This window comes from Aspergillus fischeri, genomic scaffold (genome assembly GCF_000149645.3).
Source record: "Aspergillus fischeri NRRL 181 1099437636252 genomic scaffold, whole genome shotgun sequence".
Taxonomy (NCBI): Eukaryota; Fungi; Ascomycota; class Eurotiomycetes; order Eurotiales; family Aspergillaceae; genus Aspergillus; species Aspergillus fischeri.
The window spans coordinates 673,795-694,817 of NW_001509768.1; the positions used below are offsets into that span (position 1 = coordinate 673,795).

The 21,023-nt window shown below is 53.0% G+C and overlaps 9 protein-coding genes across 9 annotated transcripts, besides 1 other annotated feature; 5 read left to right on the top strand and 4 right to left on the bottom strand.

Annotated features, from left to right (window-relative positions):
• Nucleotides 1–290: 290 nt before the first annotated feature.
• Nucleotides 291–1,256, bottom strand: rps0 (40S ribosomal protein uS2; the record flags this gene model as incomplete). Its single annotated transcript, XM_001263135.1, has 2 exons — nt 291–1,014; nt 1,087–1,256. The coding sequence occupies 2 exons, from the start codon at nt 1,254–1,256 to the stop codon at nt 291–293; spliced, it is 894 nt and encodes a 297-aa protein (XP_001263136.1).
• Nucleotides 1,257–1,653: 397 nt separating this feature from the next.
• On the top strand, nt 1,654–2,623 carry NFIA_064040 (mitochondrial 37S ribosomal protein uS15m; the record flags this gene model as incomplete). Its single annotated transcript, XM_001263136.1, has 2 exons — nt 1,654–1,699; nt 1,767–2,623. The coding sequence occupies 2 exons, from the start codon at nt 1,654–1,656 to the stop codon at nt 2,621–2,623; spliced, it is 903 nt and encodes a 300-aa protein (XP_001263137.1).
• Nucleotides 2,624–3,574: 951 nt separating this feature from the next.
• Nucleotides 3,575–7,597, top strand: NFIA_064050 (uncharacterized protein; the record flags this gene model as incomplete). Its single annotated transcript, XM_001263137.1, has 3 exons — nt 3,575–6,035; nt 6,101–7,091; nt 7,159–7,597. The coding sequence occupies 3 exons, from the start codon at nt 3,575–3,577 to the stop codon at nt 7,595–7,597; spliced, it is 3,891 nt and encodes a 1,296-aa protein (XP_001263138.1).
• Nucleotides 3,683–3,801: a microsatellite.
• An 897-nt stretch (nt 7,598–8,494) lies between the features above and the next one.
• On the top strand, nt 8,495–9,244 carry NFIA_064060 (uncharacterized protein; the record flags this gene model as incomplete). The annotated part of the gene is made up of 1 exon (XM_001263138.1): nt 8,495–9,244. One exon carries the CDS (start codon nt 8,495–8,497, stop codon nt 9,242–9,244), a length of 750 nt encoding a protein of 249 aa, XP_001263139.1.
• A 166-nt stretch (nt 9,245–9,410) lies between these two features.
• spb4 (ATP-dependent RNA helicase SPB4) lies at nt 9,411–11,455 on the bottom strand (the record flags this gene model as incomplete). Its single annotated transcript, XM_001263139.1, has 3 exons — nt 9,411–10,533; nt 10,587–11,096; nt 11,166–11,455. 3 exons carry the CDS (start codon nt 11,453–11,455, stop codon nt 9,411–9,413), a joined length of 1,923 nt encoding a protein of 640 aa, XP_001263140.1.
• Nucleotides 11,456–12,061: 606 nt separating this feature from the next.
• On the top strand, nt 12,062–13,234 carry NFIA_064080 (diacylglycerol/polyprenol kinase family protein; the record flags this gene model as incomplete). The annotated part of the gene is made up of 1 exon (XM_001263140.1): nt 12,062–13,234. The coding sequence occupies one exon, from the start codon at nt 12,062–12,064 to the stop codon at nt 13,232–13,234; it is 1,173 nt and encodes a 390-aa protein (XP_001263141.1).
• Nucleotides 13,235–13,723: 489 nt separating this feature from the next.
• NFIA_064090 (crossover junction endodeoxyribonuclease) lies at nt 13,724–16,518 on the bottom strand (the record flags this gene model as incomplete). The annotated part of the gene is made up of 2 exons (XM_001263141.1): nt 13,724–16,376; nt 16,505–16,518. 2 exons carry the CDS (start codon nt 16,516–16,518, stop codon nt 13,724–13,726), a joined length of 2,667 nt encoding a protein of 888 aa, XP_001263142.1.
• A 433-nt stretch (nt 16,519–16,951) lies between these two features.
• Nucleotides 16,952–18,661, top strand: NFIA_064100 (putative actin-related protein RO7; the record flags this gene model as incomplete). Its single annotated transcript, XM_001263142.1, has 1 exon — nt 16,952–18,661. One exon carries the CDS (start codon nt 16,952–16,954, stop codon nt 18,659–18,661), a length of 1,710 nt encoding a protein of 569 aa, XP_001263143.1.
• Nucleotides 18,662–19,017: 356 nt separating this feature from the next.
• On the bottom strand, nt 19,018–20,253 carry NFIA_064110 (aldose epimerase family protein; the record flags this gene model as incomplete). The annotated part of the gene is made up of 1 exon (XM_001263143.1): nt 19,018–20,253. One exon carries the CDS (start codon nt 20,251–20,253, stop codon nt 19,018–19,020), a length of 1,236 nt encoding a protein of 411 aa, XP_001263144.1.
• Nucleotides 20,254–21,023: the final 770 nt, after the last annotated feature.

A 21,023-nucleotide genomic window follows, 5' to 3' on the forward strand; every position in this document is an offset into this window, starting at 1 on the left:
TGTAGCATACCAAGAGATGTATAGAAGATGTGAGATGGTGAGGCGCCCGTTGAAAAGCTTCTTTTGATCTTTTTTTCTCATTTCGCAAGTTCCTGAACAAGAGACTAGGGTAGACATGCCAAGAGATTTTGGCGGAAGGACTCTTATGAGTTCTCGTCATCATTCGGATTGTGCAAATGATTATTCGCGTCAGTCGCCTAGACGTCGGACCCCCTCCAATGCGCCATACTTTTGTAAGGAAAAGAAACTGATTCTCCTCAACGGCTGCCCTTGTCACCAGTTCATATCATCTACCACTTGGCCTCGGCGGGCTGGGTCTCAGCCCAGCTCTCACCGGCAGGAGCGGCAGAGCTGGCGGCCCAGTCACCACCGTCAGCCTCCCAGCTGGTGGGGGCAGCAGTGGCAGCAGCGAAGGCGGTGCCAGGAACACCAGCACCAGGAGCCTGGGTATCCCAGTTCTCACCAGCGAAGCCGGACTCGACGGCACCGGCGCCAATTTCCTCAGCACCGGGGACCTTGGTCTCATCGGCAATCTCCTTGTTCTCCTCGGCCTCAGGGTCACGGTAGAAGTAGAGATCGACAACAACGTCCCACTCGGTCTCACGAGTGGCGAGAGTACCACGGAGACGGAGAACCTCACGGGCAAGCAACCACCAGATCAGACCGATGGCGTGACGACCCTTGTTGTTGGTGGGGATGGCAACATCAACGAACTCGGTGGGGGAGTCAGTGTCGCAGAGAGCGATGACGGGGATGTTGACGTAGCTGGCCTCCTTGATGGCCTGAGCATCGGTGCGAGGGTCGGTGACGATGATGAGGCGGGGCTCCTTGAAAGAGCGGGTGATGTAGTTGGTGAAGTTACCGGGGGTGAAACGACCGGCAATGGCGGTGGCACCGGTGTGAGCAGCGAACTTCAGGACAGCACGCTGGCCGTAGGGACGAGCGGAGATAACACAGATGTCGGCGGGGTTGTCAATGGCAGCGATGATACGAGCAGCCAACAGGATCTTCTCCCTACAAATTCGCGATCCCCGTGTTAGAGCCAGTCACCAAAGTCCCGATAATCAAAAATTCAAGGCTACATACCAGGTCTTGCCAATGTTAATAACATTGACACCGTCGGGACGAGTCTTCCAGAGGTAAGGCTCCATGTGAACCTGAAGGTTCTTGGAACCCAGGTGGCATTGAGCTGCGAGGAGCATCTCAATGTCCTGGGGGGTGGGGTTGAACATGGGAGGGAGCTGAGAGGGAGCCATTTTGGTCGATTGATATTGTCAAAGACGGCGATTTGAATATATCAATCGTCTGGCGCTTGTCGTGCTGGTGATGGAGGAGGATGAGGCCGACGCGAAAGATGTAACTTTTGCTCGCCGCGTGCTGAGATGAATTTCGCTTGCCGGTTGTGAGCTTTAGGGCTAGGGTTACCCGATATCGTAAGGTCAAATACCTGTTTGTACCGCCCGCGTAATTCTTCTGTATCGCTGTAATCTTTGAGGCTCCGATCCGCCGACCTTATCACGTGAGGTAGCATTCCCCATCAGGACTAGTGCATGTCGGGCGGTCTCGAGATTTCGTTTCAGCAGCATCAAAAGTCCAAAAGCATTGCTGAGGGCGTGATAGCTAGCAGGCTCAAGGGATTGGCAATTGATCAAGATGCCTCCACGATTCCTTTCCCAGCCGGTTTTCAAGGCCTTTACAGGTAAGTTTACAGAGATTTTCTCTCTTGTCCCTTCTCATTTTATTGAGAGTTGAACTGACAAACTTAGGGTCTTCGCATGTTCATAGTCCACTTGCCGCATTGTCATTAAACCCATCCAAGACCTCTGTACGAGCCGGGTCTGCGGAGACTCGAGAGCGACGGCGACATGATCCGTTCCTAATGGCCCAATCCCGTCAACGGAAGGCTGCCAATCTATCTCGTCAACAAGCCCTTGCTCGAGAGCGTGAAGAGTCCCTTGGCAATCCGGTGGAAAGCAAACCTACCCCTTTCATCGAGGAGCTGAAAGGCACGAAGGCTCCGACCTCAGAAGATGCGGCCCTCAACCATTTTATCTCGCCGGAAGGACTTCAGGAGGCGCTGGAATACTCGAAAAACTTGACATCACCGCTAGAAAACCCGGACCGGGAAACGGCAGACCCTCAACTTGAAAAGGAGGCTGCAGAAAGACATCTCGAGGAACATCGAAACGCTCAAGAAGCGATCAGCCGTATCATCAATATCAACAACGGAAACACCAAAGACCGCACTCGTCTGCTCATACAGAAATGCATTGATACATTCGGAAGACATAATACCGACAAGATCCTCCCACCCAAGCCCACAGCTGTCGCTCAGGACTCCTCCACTGTCCTTCCCGAGAAGACGCCCAGAGTAGGCCCAGATACTGGCTCTCCCGAAGTCCAGGTCGCTATTCTGACCGCAAAGATCATTAACTTGTCCAGACATCTCCAATCGACCAACAAGGACAAGCACAACAAGCGCAACCTGAGACTACTGGTTCACAAGAGACAGAAACTGCTTCGGTACCTGCGTAGGAAGGAACGGGGTGGACCAAGGTGGCAGCATCTTATTGAAACGCTCGGCCTGTCGGACGCTGCTTGGAAGGGTGAGATCAGCATGTAAAGGTTTGCCGGCGTGCTTGTATTCTATTTCATTTATATTCTCTGTTCTCTACACTGAGGCATGTGTGTATGTTATGGCACTTGCACTCTCCAGCGCTTTTGAGGTGATCGCGCTGTTCCTGCTTAGCTTGGCCCTCTTATTGTCCACATAAGAGAGACCTGAATGTACAAATATAACTCCTCATCGATATCCCTGACTGTCACTTATACCTGAAGAGAACACCGTCATATGGTGTCGATTTAGTCCGGAATGGATGAATTCGCTATCTGCTCCGTGCTCAAGGCTGGATGAGCAGACTTGCTGTGTACAGTTCATCCGAGACGACATTCAAATAGAGTCAGCACAGTGCTGGGACTTCAGCTAGTATTATTTTACATGTCCATTGCCACTCCTACTATGTGGACACAATGATGTATATCGCGCTGTGCGATGTCTGAGCGGAGAAAGGGCGGAGGAATCTGACCGCCTTTTTCCATAATTCTGCCGGAACGTCACCCGAATTTCGTTTTCCACTTGCAACACTCACAAACACAACTTGAGCTTCCGATGCTGTTGTAGCGCATTCACCACTCGACAACAGCATCACCATCGCCTGGTAAGTGAATATCACTAGGTCGCTAACCCTCGAGCAGGTGCAAGGCGAAACCCACAAACGCAACATCAAAACAAATAAATATCCCCTCGTTCCCCCGTCTCTCTCCTACTTTTTTTCTCCTCACCACAACACATCTAGCCCTCAATCATCATCTCACAACTCACTGTCCACGATTTGTCTTTTCTACAAATCTTCTAAACTCACAGATATCTACTCTTGCAAGTATCATTTCGATTGCATCTGCAAACTCAATTTTACTTGATCCATTTCACCTGTCAGATCACGTCGCGGTATAATACTGCCTTGGTGCCGTTCTTTCAGTCGGTTGTTGTTCTGCTTTGCAGTCTACAGTCAAGATGCGTACTCGCTCGCAGCCGCTCTCACCTGGCGGCCTCGTCGCTCTCGAATCCGAACCTCGTCGGACGAGATCTACTAGAACTGCAACTCTCAGACAGGGTAGTGCCGAACCTGCATCACAACCTACCACTCGATCGACGAGAAGCGCGAGCCTTAGACAGCCCAGTACTGAACCTGCATCACAACCTGCTACTAGATCTACCAGGAGTGCGAGCAGACAGCCCAGTGCGGAGCCTGCAACAGAGTCTAGTACTCGATCCACCAGAAAGGCACGCACCAGACAGTCTAGCGCCGAACCTACTACACAGACCACATCCCGCTCCCGTAGTCGACGTGCCGGCAATGGCGTAATAGCGTCTATAGAGGAAGCTCCGACGACTCAGACTCGAACCCGGAAGACCTCGACTCGTCGATCGACGCGACAGTCTACTCGGAAAACGTCTGATGACGAAACAGAACCGACCGATGCCGAACAAGCGTCCCAGCCTGGATCCGTTGTTGATGAAACGAGCGCCGCACAGGAACCCCCGGAACCCCAGGACTCCGAGCCCATCCCTTCGATTGGTGAACATGCTTTGTCTGAGCCTAAAGCATCGGACAGTGAGTTGTCCTTCATTCCTTTGCCTGAAGCAGTTGTTCCTGAGCCTTACCCTGAGCCTTGGCCCTCCTCACCATCTCTCTCCCCCTCACCCCCTCTCCCACATGTTTCACTGCCATCCTCGCCTTTACGCCCGGACACGGAATTCCCGCATAGGAGCCGAGCTGCGGCACCCTCTCCCGAGGCCCCATCTCCACAGGGAGCGGAATCGTCGAAGACTTTCGTCGAAGATGTTTCCGGTGCTCCTGCAGATACCTGGTATCTGGATCCGCTCGAGGACATAAGCGACATTGGGTCGCCCCTTTCGGAACGGTCTCACACACCGGACCTCGAGATGGAGGATTCTCCCCCTCTCAGGTTCGTGCTCAAAGAGTCTCTTCTGGCAGACATTGATGCCTGCCTCGCCCGCCACAAGCAAGTGGAGTTGGCTGCAGCGCAAAATGCTGCCAGAGATGACTCGGACAGCATCATGGCCGACGAATGTGGATCCGATGCAAATGTCGTCTTGTTGTCCTCTGAGGAGTACAACACCCAGCCACCTGCCGTGACGGAGGCCTCAACTGGGTCAACGATCGCTGCGCGGTTGTTCCTCGCGGCCATGGAAGGGATAAAGTTCGAGGAAGAGCGATACTGCCGTTCGCCGATGTCGGTCTGCAGTCAGTGCTCTTCGGAACTCGATGACTTCCCCATGGTCGTTGAGGAACACACCGCCCCAGTCGACGTGTCGTGGATCTCCTCAGGCGAATCTTCTCGCGAAGGTTCCCTGTCTCCTCTGTCTCCTGTCGATCGCGACGAGGAGGTCCCGATTCCGTCGATTGTTGCGGCTGTGTCGTCGTCAATTGACAACGAGGTTGCTGCCCTGATCCAGAGTTTCTCTGGATTGTGCTTGGCGGATACAGCCTACGGCGGCACGCCGGCAGCATCCGCGACTCCGTTGCTGAGCTATATACCGGCATCAACAGGTCAAGTCCAGCAGGACGCGACCTTCGATATCCCGACTGAGTTGGGTACGACGTCCACCTTTAGTGATGGGCGGTTGGTGTCGGCGAAGGTGTCCGAATTGAGCCCGGGCCCTTCGCGATCCCGTCCGGCGGCCGCGGAAGTTGACAAGTCACGTCAAGTTAGCCGTTCCGCGCGGAAGAATGCCGCGCGATGGGCGCGTGTGGCTCTCTCTCCGATTCCAGAGGAGTCGGAGGTGATGAGCTCCCGCTCAGGCTTGGGTGTTGGTGCCACCAAAGAGAGCGTCGACCCACCATGGTTGTCTCTCTCGGCTACTCCTCACCTGTTGGAGTTGTTAGGTTGTCGGAGAGTCGAGGCAGAGGCCCAGGAACCCGCCAAGGAGCCCGCCAAAGAGGAAACGAGGCTAACACCTCGAAAAGTGAACAGAAAACGTCCCCGTGACGACGGGGCCGAAACCCCGTCGTCCAATAAGCGGCGGAACGTGGGACCCCCCGGAAGCACCCCCTTTGCGCGCCGCATGACTCCGCTGTCCCGGCGGATCACATACAACGCCGCCCCCTACTCCGAGCGGCTTCGGCGGCGGACGATCGAGAACCAAGGCCGGATTCACAAGACGGTCTTCCGCCTCCCCCAGTTGCTCGCTCAGAACGAAGCCGACCGCCGGGCAGCGGAGTCAAGCCCCGTCAAGCCGTGTACGGAGCCTCTCCAGATGAACCCCGAATCTACCGAGAAACAGAGCAAGCCAGACGATCAGGATGCATCAGATGTGTCTGCCACGGCCGAGCCTCCTTCTACCCCTCAGGCAAGAGGTTGGAACATTCGCGGACTGATCAACTCTGTGCCTCGTTCCTTCTCCCGTTTGCTTCCAAGATTTGGTCGGTCTCAGACGTCTGAACCTCCAGGTACGTTTTCTCGCCCTATTGATTTTTCACTTTTTGTTGGTGATTCAGTGCGCCTGGCTCACCAGACGCAGCACCATCGCCAACCCCACAGTTGCCTTCAGAGCCGTCTTTGCAGTCATTGTCGCAAGAGCCTCCAGTGTCATCATCCCAGCCGTTGCCAGAGCGTCCTTCTCACACCAAGGTTGTCGATTCGAATCAGAATGCTACCCAGAGCGATAAACGCTCTCGCCGTCGCTTGAGCGAGCAGCCGCCCAGCAAACGCCAGCGCACCTTGTCCTACTCCCTCTTCCCGGCTCCGATTGACCGTGCTCGCTTCCTTGGAGATCTGACTACTACTCCTAAGAAAACCTCCCAAGCCGTTCAGCCAGAATCACGTCTAGATGAAGCAGAGAAGCCATCTGCGGCACAGGACCAACCTCCATCGACTTCTCAAGTGACAGAGGTCAGTGAACAGCGGGCCTTGCCTCAGACCGCTGAGGACGCTACTCAAAAGAAGCGCAAGCGGTCCCCGTCGCCTGATGTCATTCCCAACCCGGCCGGATGCAGCTATGGATTGGACCTGGATTATTTCTGCTATAGCTCTGACAGCGAAGAGGAAGCCGATGTGCAACCCCAGCAGGCTGTACCTCCTACGAAACCTGATGCTCTAGTCAAATCTGCCGTTCGCAGTGCTATGCGGTCGGAACAAGGGCCATCGAAGAGGGTGCGTTTCGATGCCAGCCCCGAGGATACTCCTTCTAAACTTCGCACGCGTCCTCGTGCCACGGACCCCTATACGGGAAGACACTTTATCGGCATGGGCGATGCTGCTCGAGTGACGGCGCCTGGTTCCCCTGCCGCTGCGCCCGCAACACCAACTCCCGCTCCTCGTGTCGATTTGTCTACTCCTCAGCGGTCCCCGGGTTTCATTCCCAACAAACAAGGCACGTTCCAGCTGGATTACGATGCTTTCTCTGACGATTCAGAGTCGAGCGGCGCGCCTTCTCCAAAATCCCCCGCGGCCAAGTCTGTCTCTGAGACTCAAACCACCACTACCAGTACAGAAGTACAAGAAAGGTATTTTGCTGACACCTTCAACTCAAGCCCCATTGCCATTCATCTAACATTGATCTTTGCGGTGTAGTGTGCAATCGCCTGCTCCACGTCCCACGCCACGCCAAGCATTGCCTCCTTCTACCCCAGCCAGAGTTGATCAGGAAGCTCTCGCCAGAGTCCGTTCTCAGGCCGAAAAGTACAAACCCAAAACACCTAGTGGGCTCCGCACTGCTAGTCGTTACTCAAGTCCTCTGACCGCTTCGCCTGTTGTCAATCAACAACCGCCTGTGGAGACTTTCGGCGACGATGATCAATTCGCTCGTGATGCTCAGTGGCTCTATGAGCAATGCTCAACTGGAGATCTCCAGCAGCTTAAATGGCCGGAACCCAATACTCTCCAGAAGAGCTTGGGCGTTGATGACGAGATCGTTCAGATGGTCGCCAGCGTGTGGGACGCATCTGCTGTGGACGAAGTTCACCGTGCTTTCCGTCAAAGTTTGGAGGAATTTACGAAAGCTCAAGCCTAGGCTGGAGTCATGTCATCAGGGTGACGAAAGGTTCTAAACGGTCTTGCTTTGTCTTGATACCTCTTGATTTGTATGGTTATTATGTTGCTGTGTTTTTTTGTTTCCATCTTCCGTCTACTGAGCATAGCCTGTTTGGCCCCCTTCCTGCTTTATGGAATCGTTATGGGCCCAGACCATGTTTCAAGGTGTTTTCTGCGGGATTTCGGAAGTCGTTTGTGACTTGCGTTTTGTTTCATTCTCTGAGCAACCTCCAGCGGCCTCCTCCAGCCTGTTGAGACTGGAGTTTGTAGGCCTCCTCGGTGAAGGTCTTTTCATGAAATTTATGAAATCGAATCTGACTTGTTCTCTTGTTTTCAACTGGCGGAGTCCAGTGCATCATTGTTTTCTTCTCGAAGCATGTGGCATAAGCAGGAGATTTTGTTTTAATTTTGTAGCCAGCGGCGCTTTTGAGCTTGGCTTTCGCAATGAACCTGGCAATGGGAACAGTATTCGCATCTGTCCTATCTGCATCGGATTAAGGGATTCATCTGCCTCTATGACGGCACCTGCATGAGTTTGGTTCTGAGATCTTCGTAATCCACTACGGCATGTTCAGTTTCCTTGTCTGTGAACAAGGACCATGTCGATTGTCACGACCCTCAACCCTTGAGAAAGAATCATTCTTCGACAAAGCCATACTCATCCTTTATCACTAGACAAAGAGAAGATTGCATTTACAAGACAATGAATGCATGCCGCCATCCGATTCAGTATATATGCTCTGCTCTTCTATCCCTCTCACCTTCTCTCTAACCAGCTTCTACCATTCATCATCACTAATTCACAAGACATCAAACCCATCAACCTCCCCATCGTCGTGAAACCAGTCCTATCTATAAACCAACCGAAGCATAGGCGATGTGCTACTACATGCCCAATAAACCCCCATGCACCTGCACCTACCTCCAGCTAATCCAGCCCTGCCCACAAGTCCGCGTCTTCGCTGTCCCGCGAAGCCCCACGCCCCTGATCCAAGTCTGTCCTATCCGGTACATCGCACGCGGCGTCGGACAGCGCTTCTGCGCCCTGTGCAGCCGGACTGCGGATTTTGGCGGTAGTACCTCGACCGCCGCGGTTGGGCTGGTGGGATACCCAGAACAGCAGGGATTTGGGGGCTCGCAGTTGGAACCATCATCTAAACAATCGCAGCAGCAGGCTACGCCTATTGATCCGTGTCTTGTTGGGGGAGGGATTTCGATTGGGGATTTGTTGCTCCCGATGGGGGAGGAGAGTACGGGGGAGTTGGGGACTGCTGGGGATGCGGAGAGGAGGGATGAGGAGGAACCGAGCGTGCAGGGCTCTTGTTCTTCGGAGTTATCGATACAGTCGTTGCTGGTGCAGGATGAGGCGGGAGGAGGGTTGGTTGAGGATGCGGTCTCGGGTGCGCAGGTTGCTGAAGTGCCAACGGTTCAGGCTGCGCCTGTGGTGGAGGAAGAAGAATCAAAGAAGGGAAACGAGGAAGTGAGAGATAATCAAAAGGAGGATAAGAGAGATCATGCCAAAGAGGTTGGAGGGACTGATCTCGAGAGAGGGGCTCCTGTCCAGGGGATGCAGATAGTTCTTGACCTGGATGAGAAGTCTTCTGAAAGCAGACGAGTTAACTGGTAATTCGGTAAATGAACTCACAGGGCAAAGAAAAAGTATCTTCAGAAGACTTGCCAAGAAAAGTTGTTTTGTATGTACACGGGAATCTATCTGGGAAGAGCTCTAGGTATACATTCAGGTATCAAGATCATACAAAACCAACGGATATCGTGTGTATATGCGAGGTATCTCAATCAAATCCCTGGAATTCCTCCTCGTCGTCACCATCAGCTTTCGCGCCTGCGGCTTTGGCTGCCGCTCGTCTTAGTCGTCTTTCTTCCTCGTTCTTCTTCCTCAGCTCCTCAACCATCTTCTCCGTCTCAAGAACCTTCTGTTTTTCTTCCTCCGTCATCTTCTCCCATCTCGCCTTCTCGTGCTTCGATTTCTTCTGCTCACGTCGCTTGAGCTTCTTGTTCTTCGACTCGGCCTGTTGGCTCCATGCGACACTTTCGGTGGCTCGTCTCTTGTTTGACGTGGATTGAGTGGCACCAGACTCGGCGGCCTCTTGGAGAAGCTCCTTCCGCCGTTTCTCTCTTTGCTTGTCTTTGTATGCGTAATTGTTCCAGTCAAGGCTCACGCCGAGCGTCTTGTCACCGGTGAAGTTCCTCAACTCGGGCATCTTAGGCAATTTCAACAAGCCCCATGCTTTGCCCAAAGCTTCCCAATCAAGGTCAGAGACACGGAAGATACTGCTTGCCTGGTGCTTGCTGTAGCTTCTGAACCAACTGACAAAGGCCTTCTGGCCTCGGTCATGCAGCGCACGATCAGCCAACACAGCCTTACGGGCAGTGGCCGTGGCAGCGGCCGCATCAGCGTCAGAGAAAGTAATCAATGGAGAGAATGGAACAACAGGTGTCTTCCGAACTTCTAGGAAAGAAACATAATCTTCTTCTCGTCCTGGATGCAAAAGTACTACACTCAGACCCCTCCGGCCGGCTCTTCCAGCACGGCCGCATCGATGAATGAACGACTTCGGGTCTGATGGAGGGTCGATTTGAACGACGAGATCGACAGACGGGATATCCAACCCACGCGCAGCAACATCAGTGGTGAGAAGAATGGCTGGATCGTGCGAGTTGATGAAGCGGTTGAAGTTCTTTTGGCGGACATTTGCCTGGTGTTTGCCGTGCAGTGGAATCAACAGGAAATCGTCACCGAGCAGCAGTGGGAGGATTGCGGACAAATAATCGACACCAGAACAGGTAGAGACGAAGAAAATCGTTTTCAAGGGAGTGGGCTGAACTGAAGAAAGGATGCGTTTCAAAGCGGCGAATTTGTGCGAGGGGGGCGTCGTAAGATAGGTCATTTGCAGACTGGTACAATTGAGTTAGACCACTGTTCAAGTATAAAGTAGAGAGGCACCAACCTAGCTGGAGTTCGCTTATCGTCAACGCCTGAGCCACCCTTGACCTTGACCATGACCTTGACAGGATTTCGCAAACCGACTCGGACAATCTGGTCAACGGCCTCGCTAACACTGGCGCTGAACAAACCCGTTCGTCTCTGTTTGGGAAGCCGGCGCAGAATGTTCTGCAAAGTCTCTTTAAATCCCAGGTCTAGCAGTCGATCGGCCTCGTCAAGAACCAGCATCTCGAATGAGGATTGGGGACAGTGGACGTGAGGAGAAGAAAGCAATTCCAGAAGCCGTCCAGGCGTGGAGACCAACACATTCGGTGAACGCTTCAGGAACGTACTCAGATCTTCTGCAGGAGTAGTCGAACCGCCGAGGAGGAGCTGTGGAACGACTTTGAGAGTAGATGAGGGGAACTTAGGTCGAGGGGCATCGTCGTCTTCGGAGGGGTTGATCGCAGCGGCTGAAGGAGGATGGAAGGCGAGTAATGATGATAGTACATTGTAAATCTGTGATGCAAGTTCTCTAATCACATACTCAGCATCGAGCTTTTCCACAGTTCTGGCTGCCGCGCGCCCTGAAATCAATGCCTACCTTGTTGGTGAAATGATGATGGCTCCAATATGATGTTTCTTGATGGGTTCTTCGAGACGCAAAAGCTTCTCTACAACCGGGATTAGAAAAGACAGCGTCTTACCGCTGCCAGTGACTGCCTCCACTACGACATCCTTATGCGCCATGAACAGAGGAATAGCGGATGCTTGCACTGGGGTCATGCGGGTAAAGCCCATTGAGGACATTGCTTCTAAGACCCATTCTGACAGGGCTGGTGTCACTGCATCCCAGGCCCTGGATGAAGTGCCTGAAGGTGGTTTTGGAGCCATGACAGCAGCCGAGTGCAGAATCGGACCTTTCAGTTCGACCCGATGATCAGCAACGATTGCCCAGACTGATGCAGGAAAAAAAATAGCTTATCAAAGCGATCGCCGATTAGATATTGAGGCGGTGAGTACTTTCTGCCAATTTACACGTGATCGCCTGCGGATTCGGCGGAATCACAAGCCTAAAGGTACCAGACAGAAATAAAACCGAAGAGGGAAAAAAGCAACCACGAACACATAATACTCGGATAAAAAATCTGATTTGCAAATTGCTTTCCGAGTACCTACCGAGTGCTTCTCATTTTCTCAGATATTTATTTGTCAGTGCTGTCTTTTTGCCGGTCAAGTGACCATGTCGATCTCTCTCTAATCCACAGAAACATGCGCAGCCGCATGTCTGCCTTGGGCCAACGTCTTACGGGATAAACCAACTTTCTATTCACACACACCTTATTCATCATCTCGTCGCCCATCATTGCGTCCTTTGCAGCTGACAGATTTCTCTTCCTTGACGCGCTTGTCTGCGACTATAACTATCTGCGCCAGCGACCTCTGTCCGGGCTGATACTGGCTCCGGCCCTTCCGCCTTTCGCTATAAGAGCGGTCGAAATGCCCTCTTCTTCTGCCGACGACGTCCCGGCAACTCCCCGAGTCATATCTCCTTCGCCTGTACCGTCGAGTGAGTCAAGCTCACGGGATGATTATGCCGGACCGAGGACTCGGTCGGCAGCGCGACGCCAGCGTCTGGTAGATGTATCCGAGGAGAGAAGCGAAGACGTGGATGCGGACTCGAGTCGGTCGCCGACCAGGTCTCGCAGTCGCAGCCCAGCAGCTCCTGTTCGTTCAACTCGCACGCGGCGATCTAATCCCATGATACCGGCCAGGAAACCGGAGCCTTTGAAGACCAACGGCCGCATATCGCCCATCGACTTCCTGTCACCTAATTCCGCCCTGGGCAAAGGCCGCGCACACGACATCTCTCGTTCACCCTCACCTCTGGGCTTGATCCCCCTCCACACTCGCTACCGCAGCTTCATCCATCGTCACGAGATACCGCGCAAGCTCCTCCATGGCTCGATCGGCTTCCTTACCCTTTATCTGTATAGCCGAGGCGTCCAAACCCTCCAAATCACCCCATGGCTGCTCTCCGCTCTCGTCCCCATCGCCGCGACAGACATCATCCGCCATCGCTCCGAGACTTTCAATAAAATCTACATTCGCTGCGTTGGCGCGCTCATGCGGGAGACGGAAGTGTCGGGCTACAACGGGGTGATATGGTACCTGCTGGGCGCATACAGCGTTCTGCGTTTCTTCCCCAAGGACGTGGCGGTCATGGGTGTCCTGCTCCTCAGCTGGTGCGACACCGCAGCCTCCACCTTCGGCCGTCTCTACGGCCGGCGCACGTTCCAACTGCGCAAGGGCAAGAGCTTTGCTGGTACCCTGGCCGCCTGGGTCGTCGGCGTCGTCACCGCCGCTGCTTTCTGGGGCTGGTTTGTCCCCCACGTCGGGACCTTTCCCAACGATCCCGAGGGTTCGTTCATGTTTACCGGCCGTCTGAACCTACTCCCGGATCCTATCAGGGGTCTCCTAGGTTGGACTGCCGATTCCGATTCCTCGCGCGGAGTCATCACTGGCCCGCTGGCACTGGGTGCCATGAGTGTTGTTTCCGGTATTATCGCCGCCGGAAGCGAGTTCATCGACTTGTTCAGCTGGGACGATAACTTCACTATCCCCGTTCTTAGTGGAATTGGGCTGTGGGGATTCCTGAAAGTTTTCGGTTAACTTTGCTCGCTCTTTCTATTCGACCTTGATAGACATATACCTCTTTCCTAGGAATGCCGAGGTCGGGCCTGTCAATTTTTCTCTGATGCCCTTATTCACTGTTCTCCTGTAGCTCATATTTATACCACTCTATACATCGGTCCGTTACTTTTCCTTGACAGGTCTACGAGAATAGACACCTTGGATTCCCTATAGACTGGGATGGCCATATACGATGGGACATCCGCAATGGTTGTTTCAAACCCCCCGTCGATGGGCGCTTCCACTGTTGCTTGCTTGAAGATTCTCTCCAATCTTATTATGATTTCCTTCATCGTCGCAATCACTGCGACGTGTGTTATGAAGGGATATGTACTTAATTATAGAGCCAAATGAGAAACAACGAGCCCCAAATGACATGAAATTAGACTCCAATATCCTTGGTATCCCCATAGACGCCAGAACACCGCAATTTGAGTGCCAATAAGTCAACTTTGAAGTCGGCAAAATTCAGCTCAAGTCCAGAATGCTCACACGCGGGATGCGCTTCTTCTTTCTCTTTTCGTCACTGTTGGACGAGTCACGCTCTGTCTCCTTTGAAGCCAGCTCAGATTGGGACTTAGCCTCAGTCGTCCAGAACCCACCGCACACAATGACCGATTCCAGATGTGAGGAAGTCTGGCGAGGCCTTGCCACCTTACTGCCCGATTCAACTCGCTTTTCCTCCTTCGTTGTCGGCTCGAGCGCATCATCCGCGCACGGGTCCATTACCAACGTCTTTGGAGCACTTGGCAGCAGGCGTACACCGGGGGCCTTCACACATGAATGGTTTGCGGTCGGAGAGACGAGCTCCTTTGTTCGAGAAGAGCGCGTTGTTTGAGCTTCAGCGGCGAGAGCATGAATTTCATGAATTTTCAGCCCACTTAGTGGTCGAGCTTTGAGGCGGGTCGGTGTTTGCGCCAAACTGTCGAACTGTTCATAAGGGCTTTCATCACTGAGTGTAACCGCAGACATAATGTCCTCCAACTCCTGATCTTCTACCCCCCTTCGAGGCTTAGCTGACGTCTTGACGGGCCTCGATTTCGTCTGCTGATGACTCTCGCTTCCAGGCGATGGTGGAGACACGACAGACTTTGTGTCTGAGGATAGATCAGAATCGGCGGAGTCACCGTACCTGACATTGGAGTAACTCATTTTGATTCTAGCGGGAGACGCACGCGATGGACAGGAATTGAAGACAGGTTCAGCACTTAAGAAGTCGAGAGTCTGCACCTCAACATCGCCAGAACGTACAACCGCCCGCCGGCTCCCCGTGCGGGATAGCGTGGCCATCGGATGTCGCTTGACGTCCGGCATAGAGGATATGGTGCACGAAGAAGTAAATGAGTCAACCAAATCATCTACAGTCTGATATACTTGCGGTTGAATATCCAACCTGCGCTTATGACTGTATGGGCCGTAGACTGGGGTACCCCTTTTCAAGGCGTCTGGAGAGCTCCCAGCACGCAGAAGCCCTGGCGCTCTCGATTCTGGAGGAGTTGCAGACATTGCCGCCTCAAATAGTTGTGCGCCTTTGAACTCTGAGATGTCAGATCTCTGCTTGGTGAGTGTGCCATACTTGAGGATGCTGCCTCGTTTCATGCCGGGGTCGATTGGTCCCTTCTTCTTGGGACCTGTCTTCCGATTGCTTGACTTCTTCGGCGCGGAAGCCTTTTCGGCCTGTTCCTTTTTCCAGGTCCGCACGACCTCAGGCACCCCGATGGTCGCAATGGTTTCGAAGATCCAGACTTTTTCAGCGGCATAGGGGTCGAAACGCTTCCCGGTTCGCTTTTTAGTCGGCGACTGAACTGTAGCCTCTGTATAAACTTCCACATCCTCCTCTTCATCCCCAGAAACTATTGTCGTTTCCTGGGAAGGAATCGGGGGATTAGGTTCCTCGGCGAGTAGGTTCAAACCAACGACATCTATCGGGACAATCTCCAACTGTAGCTCTGTCAGGCCATCAGTACTAAAGCTGGTTCGGCTCTTGTAAATCCTTTGCAACATTTGCACATCGCTGCCTGACAAGGAGGTATTCCCGGCAAAGGGTGACGGGCTTTTCTGCAAGCGAAGTCTATAGGAGACAAGAGGCTCTGCGAGCAACTTGATCACCTTCCTTGCCCCAGAACGGTAATTCCACTCGAATGCATCAGCAGTGAATCTTCGCAGTTCGAGGACGTCGATTTCCTGATCCCAAGCATTCATCAGGCGGGATTTAAGCACTTCAATATCCTGTGGCGAGGACACTACAGGCTTGGCGTAATATGATAGGACCGTCCTATCTGGGAACGACTCTGGAATGCGTACTGCTTTGTGCTTCGTCTGGAAGTACCCGCTTTCGTTCTCGTCCAGCTCATACTGTAGCCGTTCTTTCCATTCTTCTAGTTTCATGTCGAGTTCAGGCCCGTCGGACCTGATAGTGTCCAATAGATCTGCGCCAAAGCCTGCTCTGGCAATCTCCGCAGCCAACTTGCTGCCACACTTTGGAACTCCGGACGGCAAGTAGTCACCGCCACTGAGCATCGCGAATAGGATCATACCAGCACGGTCAAGCGGCACATTTGAGGGATGACCGCCATCACCACACATTCTGTAGCAGGTAATATGCGTGGCTGCGGAGGTACCACTGCCACTCTCCTTGGAGAAATTCATAACGGTTAGGGTCGAGCCAAACATCAAGGCGTCAACATCGTTGCTCATGACGGCATCGACGACACCTGCTCTCTGCAATCTAGCACATTCTGCCTCAGCCTCACCTGGAGCATCGTGCCGAGGAAACTTGAACAGATCGATCAGAACCTTCGAGAGCCGGATGATGGGCGCGTTCCCGTAGCTGCGACCAGAGACCGCCTTGCCTCTTTTGAAGGGCGGTTTGTCCTTCCCGTCATAAACAAATAGTGGATGGATAGGCAGTGCTAGGAACTTCAATAGTCTGTAAAACAGAGTCCGCAGCTCTGGATTTCGTCCACCTCGACCAGCCTGCACCTGGAACAGCCATATCGAGATATCCACGGCAATGCGTATGGGTCTTGAAGTCCGTTCCAAGTGGGTTATTGCCAGCTTGGACAAGGAAATCCGTTCTCCAGAGCCAATGGCATTGATGAGTCTGTCCCATGTTAGCTGACTTTGCAGATTTATAGCCTCGTTACTTTTTGTTCAATGAGCTTTCTTATGTTGTGGTCCTAGGTTGTGCAATTCAAAATATATAGAGAGGCCAGGAGTATTTATTCTGAAAACGAGCTTTGCACCTACCCAGGAATCCCCATGAGACAAACCAGAGACCACAAGTAAAAGCCCAAAAAGCAAAATCCAGGAATGGGCAGTAGTCTCGACTACTGTGAAGCGGGCAAAATATCCTGATTGTTGCCGTAGTGTTGTTTGTTGTTGACGTCGGGGAAGCTGATGCGACGGCCCGACAAAAGATCCGTCCAGATAACAGGAGACGAGGGGAATTCTTTTGTCGGTCTCTCGCAATGACTAGGCAGCTTGCACTTTGGGAGAGCTGAGGATTACAGATCAATGAGTGTCCAATATATTCCAGCGCTTTATGGTTAATTGGACCCCTGACTGGTGAGTTGCGCAGGGAAAGAATGACTCGGGGTTGGTCAACACTCAATCGGTCCGTTCTCCGCGCTTTAATTTAGGAGTCAACACGCCTCGACGGAAGTTACCATCGATCGATATAGTTGCTACGAAGCAATGGCGACCCCGTCTACAGCCTCTCTTGATGACGAGAAGCGCTCAGTTCCCCTCAATACCAATTTCCCCCTGAACTTACGCCACAATCAAACCGGCAGACCGTCGTCACCTCATACACCTCAACAGCAATTGCGGTCCAATAACTCTTCCTTTGCGAGCACCGGCTCGGGGGGCACTTCCTTCCGCGGAGAAGAGGATGCGATTATATTTGAACTCGGATCCCGGTGGTTTCGAGCTGGATTTGAGGGCGAAAGCACGCCCATATGTGTAGTGGGATATGGGCCTGAAGACTGGAGGAGAGCGGGCGACTATAGAGGGTGGTTGAAGGTGACAAACAATACGAGCAGCTCGCGAGCAGTCAATGCAGATCAATGGACTGGCGCTTACGAACTGTGGAGGATGGATTTACGTGATGTCGACCTGGGGCTCATCGAGGACAAAATCGAACGGGTATTTCGGGAAACATACAACAAATATCTGCTGACAGATGCGGGTACATCACGATTGGTGCTGGTCATCCCGTCTATCATACCACATCCGTTATTATCTTCGATTTTGTCGACTCTTTTCAGTCGCTGGCGATTCCCGAGTATTACCCTTCTTCCAAGCCCTGCAATGGCCGCGGTAGCAGCAGGGCTCCGCTCAGCATTGGTGGTAGATCTGGGATGGGCAGAAACTACTGTAACCGGGCTGTATGAATACCGAGAGATTGCGGCCAAGCGAAGTACAAGGGCCATGAAGTCCTTGCTTCAGGAGATGGGGAGGATGCTCACTCGCCTTGCCTCGGACGCCAGCCGGGAATCTGAAGTTGCGGACGACATAACGGTCAGCTTCGAGTACTGCGAAGAAGTCGTCAGTCGTTTTGCCTGGTGCAAGCCCCGGGTAGGTGACAAAGCACCTTCACCATCAGAACCGCGCAACATGCAATCACCGACTGAAAACGGCCCCGAGTCCATAGGCAACAGGATGGTGTCGATTCCATCTCCATCGAATCCTCATTCGACCTATATTGATATTCCATTTTCGGCACTTGCGGAGCCTGTTGAAAAGATCCTTTTCGCCAAGGAATCAGCGGAGCGCGATTTGGACGACGAGGAAAAGTCAATACCTTTGTTGGTTTACAACACGCTACTCGGCCTGCCACCCGATGTTAGGGGCACATGTATGTCGCGGATAATATTCGTTGGAGGTGGTGCTAATATTCCCGGCATCCGACGGCGAGTTATCGACGAGGTGGCGGCTATGGTCAATACGTATGGCTGGAGCCCAGTCCGCGGCGAAGCAACTCAGAAAGTAGAGGAGAAGCTCCTAGCTTTGAGGCTGAAAGCGCCGGCACCCGCGAAGGGCAGTCAAGACAATACCATAGAGCCCTCTGAAAGTTCAGCGGTACCGGACAGTCAAGAGAATGAGGCGCCCGAAGAAGAGGTAGATTTCGTTGAGCAGAAGCTGCGCCGTAGCAAGGACAAGGACACGAAACACCAGGTACATGGTATACTGCGCGAGGTGGAATCTCTGGGTGCCTGGGCCGGAGCTAGTCTTGTGGCAAGCCTCAAGATCAGGGGACAGGTGGAGATTGAGCGGGAGAAATACCTTCAGCATGGTCTTGCTGGTGCCAGCCGGGACTTGGATCATGGCCATGTTCCTGATCGACGTTCTGGTCTTCGAGCAGGCGGGGACCGGTCGAGCTGGACACTAGCAGCCTGGGGTTGAACTTGGGCAAGGACGTGTGTGACTATACGTTGATTCGCATGTCATGCACCTAAGATGAAATTTGACCTGTATATATGATACCCAGTTAGAATCGGAATAGTTTATTGATTTGGGAGATTATTATGACAGACTCCTTGATCCTTCCAGATCGCGCTCCGATCGAGAAACGATAGATGTGCAGCTACGAAGGAATGGCAGACAGCCAGCAGGATTATGACTGGAATAGCATTAGATTATTATGTACACGTTGTTCTCAAAGCTGCTGGTATGTCAAAACAGAGCAGCGATACCACTTCGAACCCAACGTCAGCTAAGACAGTTCAACCACCAATTTTCACAGCGGACGACTCAAAAGTCTAGACAGTGCCGAATTGATAAGTAGCCCAGTTGACGGCTGGACCATCGTTGGGAGAGAAGATCTGCAGCGGCAATTGTCCCCATTCAGGGTGGTTGATGCCATCAATCCAGCCCTCGGGCTCGATAACCACGCAGCCATACTGCATGACGTTCTTTGCGCCTTCCTTGCCCTCTTCCTTGTTACGCTTCTCCTGGGACGGCTTGATGGGGAGGTAGTCCATCTTGGCGTTGTCGCAGGTGTAGATTTGAAGAGCGGGCATGTTGGACGACACTTCGAGGCTGATTCCGGTTGCGCTGGAGTTCATGCGGACGATGGGGACGAGTGAGTCCGGAGCTGCGTATTGAGGGGGTCGGTCGACGAGCCAGCAGGTATCGTAGCCGGTGCAGTCTGTGCCGCACATGCCGTAGGTATCCTTGAGATCGGCGCCGATGAGCTTGCCCTCGGTGAAATCGGGGGCGCCATTGAACGCATCGACGGTGAGGATGGTGCCATTGGGGATGAGGATGCCATCTGTGGCGATGAGGCGGTTGGAGTAAGGGAGTTGCAGGAAGGTGTCATCCAGGACATTAGGGGCCTTGAACGCATTGAGGTTCCAGTAGATGTGGTTGGAGAGCATGATTGGGGTCGCCTCCGTCAGGGCAAGGGAGATCAGTTTGGTGGTCAGTTGGGGGAGACCCTTTGGGTTTTGCGGAGTGACAGTCGTGTCGACACTGTAGACGGCGTGGGTGATGACGTCTCCGGGGAAGTCCTCCCAACCTTGATCGAAGAGAGTGAAGGTGACGGAAGACTTGGAGTGTGCTGTGACAGTCCAGTTCCGTTGGTCGTAGCCTACCTTGCCTCCGTGGAGGGTGTCGGTGCCGTTGTTCTCATTCTCCGGCACATGGTACTCATTACTGCCGATGGTGAACGTGCCGTTCTTGATGCGATTGGCGTACCGACCAACAACAGCACCGAAGAAGGTGTGGACTGTCTCTGTATCATTCAGGTAGGCCTCAGGGTCATCGTAGCCAATGACGACATCCTGCTCCTTGCCATCGCGATCCGGGACCATCAGCGATATCAGTCGTGCTCCATACGGAATCAGCTTGGCAGTGATGTTTTCCGCGCTGATGGTGTAGACCTTGAAGGGATCTGTAGCTGAAGTGCTGGACGAAGAAGAGGAGCTCGACTCTGTACTCTGAGCCAAAACTGGCAGTCCATAAAGGACGGCCGAGAGATAGTGCTTGACGTGCATCCTGAGCCCCAGTAGAATAGTGATAGTGATGAAGAAGGAGCAGTAAATGATCAAGACACGAGGCGTTATCCGAGCAGGACACAGCAAAGAACGAAAGCAGCCACGAAGAGGGGTTGTGCGTCGGTTAAATACTGGGGAGGTATTCATAATCCCCTAGCCAAAAACGATAAAACGTCACTGCTGGTAGAACGCCCCCATTCACCTCATGATGCTACTCCGTGCGGGGAAAACAAAGCGCAGGAACCGGCAGGAAGCTGGGGCAGGCCTGAACCCTTTTGTGCTTCACTGATTTGCTGAGATGACTCGTAAATTTACCGAGAATGGACGTAGTAGATGGCAAGCTTCCAGTTGTCTCGGGGGCTTTGGTTGACTAGTCCAGAATGTGCAGGGATCCGTGCCGCGTGCAGTCACACGTTATCTTGCTTCCTGCCAACAAGCTTGACGGAACCAGTTGGGGCGAAGTTGTCAGTGAATGGAAGATTCTACTGGAGGATCCAGCCGATAGCAGTTGTGGGATAAGCGAAATGAATTTCTCCGTGTATATTGCTCTCAATGCTCCAGCAACAGTTAAGCAATACGCCCCCTAAACACCGTTAATCTAGCTTTGGCTAGTTAGTGAGTGCCTCAGGTCAACAAGGCCGCAAGGCGTCAAGCGTGGTTGAATCTCAGACAATACGCTAGACCTTTACAGGTAACTCCGGTGGGGGATTCCAACCTCCATTTGCGGGGAAGGGAAAAAGGCTTGTCGATCATTTTCTTAATTTCTCCTC